Source organism: Enhydra lutris, unplaced genomic scaffold (assembly GCF_002288905.1).
Source record: "Enhydra lutris kenyoni isolate GAN:26980312 unplaced genomic scaffold, ASM228890v2 scaffoldscaffold77, whole genome shotgun sequence".
NCBI lineage: Eukaryota > Metazoa > Chordata > Mammalia > Carnivora > Mustelidae > Enhydra > Enhydra lutris.
In genome coordinates, this window is record NW_019154161.1 from 151787 (window position 1) to 153873 (window position 2087).

Below are 2087 nucleotides of genomic sequence, written 5' to 3' on the forward strand. Positions count from 1 at the left end.
CATACTGGAGAGAGACCTTTTGTGTGCAAAGAATGTGGAAAGGCCTTTAACCAACACTCAAAGCTTACTGAACATCACAGAATTCATACTGGAGAGAGACCTTTCGTATGCAAAGATTGTGGAAAGGCCTTTAACCGGCACTCACACCTGACTCGGCATTACAGAATTCATACTGGAGAGAGACCTTACATATGTAAGGAATGTGGCCATGCTTTTATCCAGCACTCACACCTGCGTCAACATCACAGAACTCATACTTGAGGTCAGAAACCTTACCCAAGTAAAGAATATGGGAAGGCCTTTCATCACTGTTCAACTTTTACTCATTACGACGGAATTCACAGTGGAGCCAACATTACAAATGTAAAGAACGTGAGAAAACGTTTAAGGACGACTCACCCCTTACTCCACATCAGAGAATTCATATTGGAGAGGAACCGTGAAATTGTTAAGAATGTGGCAAGGCCTTTATGCAATGTTAAACCCCGATTCCTCATCAGAGAATGTATGCTGGAGTGGATTTTGCAAATATAAAGAATTTGCCATGGTCTTTAATAAGAGGTCAAGCAGCATTCAACATCTCAGAATTCACACTGAGGAAAAAGTTATAAATGTAAAGAACATGGGCAAACTTAAGCTGCTCAACCCTTTTCCGTATCTCAGAGTTTATACTGAGGAGAAAGATTACAATACAAGGGGTGTGTCAAGCCTCTAGCCAGAACTCACAGCCTACTCAGTTATCGTACAGGATAGAAACTGTGAAATGCAAAGTTGCAGTGCCTTTAACTGGAATTCAATCTAAACTCTGTGTCCCCAAATGCATCCTATGAAAACCTAGAAACATCATGACTGAGGAAAGACCTTCATTTTAAATATTCACTGTAGCAAACACCAGAGAGTGCATACACGAAAGTAACTTGAAAGATGTAAATATTTAGAAATGTATGTAAGTGAACATCAAATGTCAATAAATATCACAGAAATCGAGTAGAAAGCAGTACATGAGTCAATCTATTCAGACGTTACATCAAAATATTCCTTATAAGGAATAATACGAAGTCAAACACTTAGTGTATATGCTATTATACTTCAAAAGAACAAGTGGATGGATTTTTACATGAGTACAATTAATTTCTGTATGTGCTTTTTTTTTTTCATTGATCCTATCTGGGATTTGTGACTAGCAAATATTAATGTATTTGTCTCAGATAAGTTCAGAAAATTCATTTATTCCTAGTGGGTGTGTGGAAGTATGTGGTTGATTGTTGCTATGTCAGAGGTACGAGACACCCTTCTTCATTTGTTTGGACTCGATATCTAATTGTCCATGGAAGAAGGATGATGTAATAATATATGAAGAAAACTTAAATGCAGATGCTATTTACAGTTATAACATTAATGTCAGTTATCATGAAAGAGGTGTTCAGAACAACATTCTTCTCCATTTATTAAACTAAAGAACCCCTGTATGGTATAAATAAAACATTTTACCATCTGGTCTCTGAGGAAAAAGAGGTGGCAGTCCAGTAAAATGTATCCTCATAATAGCTGTAGTTACAAGTGGAGAATGTCCAGGGATGCGGTTGAGATGAAATTCTCACAGATACCAGAAGAGGATAGTTAATTCTTCCCTAAAATGGTATATAATTATATATACACATTTTTTAAGAATGACTTCATGCCTGAAAATTATGGAAATCACTAATTCCACACCATTATATCCGCAGACCTTTGCTTTTTAACACTTGTATTCTGCATTTTGCATAAGGATCATAGAGTGCATTTGAAATTCATAAATTAGTTCATGTGTGAGCTTAACATATTTTAATTAATAAAATATAATTGATGTTTAATATATTACCATGGATGAGTAATGAATGACTTGTTATCCCACCACCGATGTTAACCTATCTAAAGGTTTAGGTAACTGGTGGAATCTGGCACATATTTGGTAAGAGTGAAATAATATACATAGTCCTCCATTCCTTCATTGGCCTTAATGTTTAAGTACTGTGTGATTATTTTTCCCTAGTTTATCTAGTATCATTTTCCCCTCTTAGGGACTAGTTGGATATTATTGTGGACAT

The 2087-nt window shown here is 35.9% G+C and overlaps 1 protein-coding gene across 1 annotated transcript in view; it reads left to right on the forward strand.

Moving 5' to 3' along the window:
• LOC111160778 (zinc finger protein OZF-like) overlaps nucleotides 1-1849 on the forward strand; it is a 29282-nt gene extending 27433 nt beyond the window's left edge. The window contains 2 exon segments of the mRNA XM_022524128.1: nucleotides 11-346; nucleotides 349-1849. Of these exon segments, the coding sequence (XP_022379836.1) occupies nucleotides 11-346; nucleotides 349-443 (431 nt within the window). The 3' untranslated portion in view covers nucleotides 444-1849.
• Nucleotides 1850-2087: the final 238 nt, after the last annotated feature.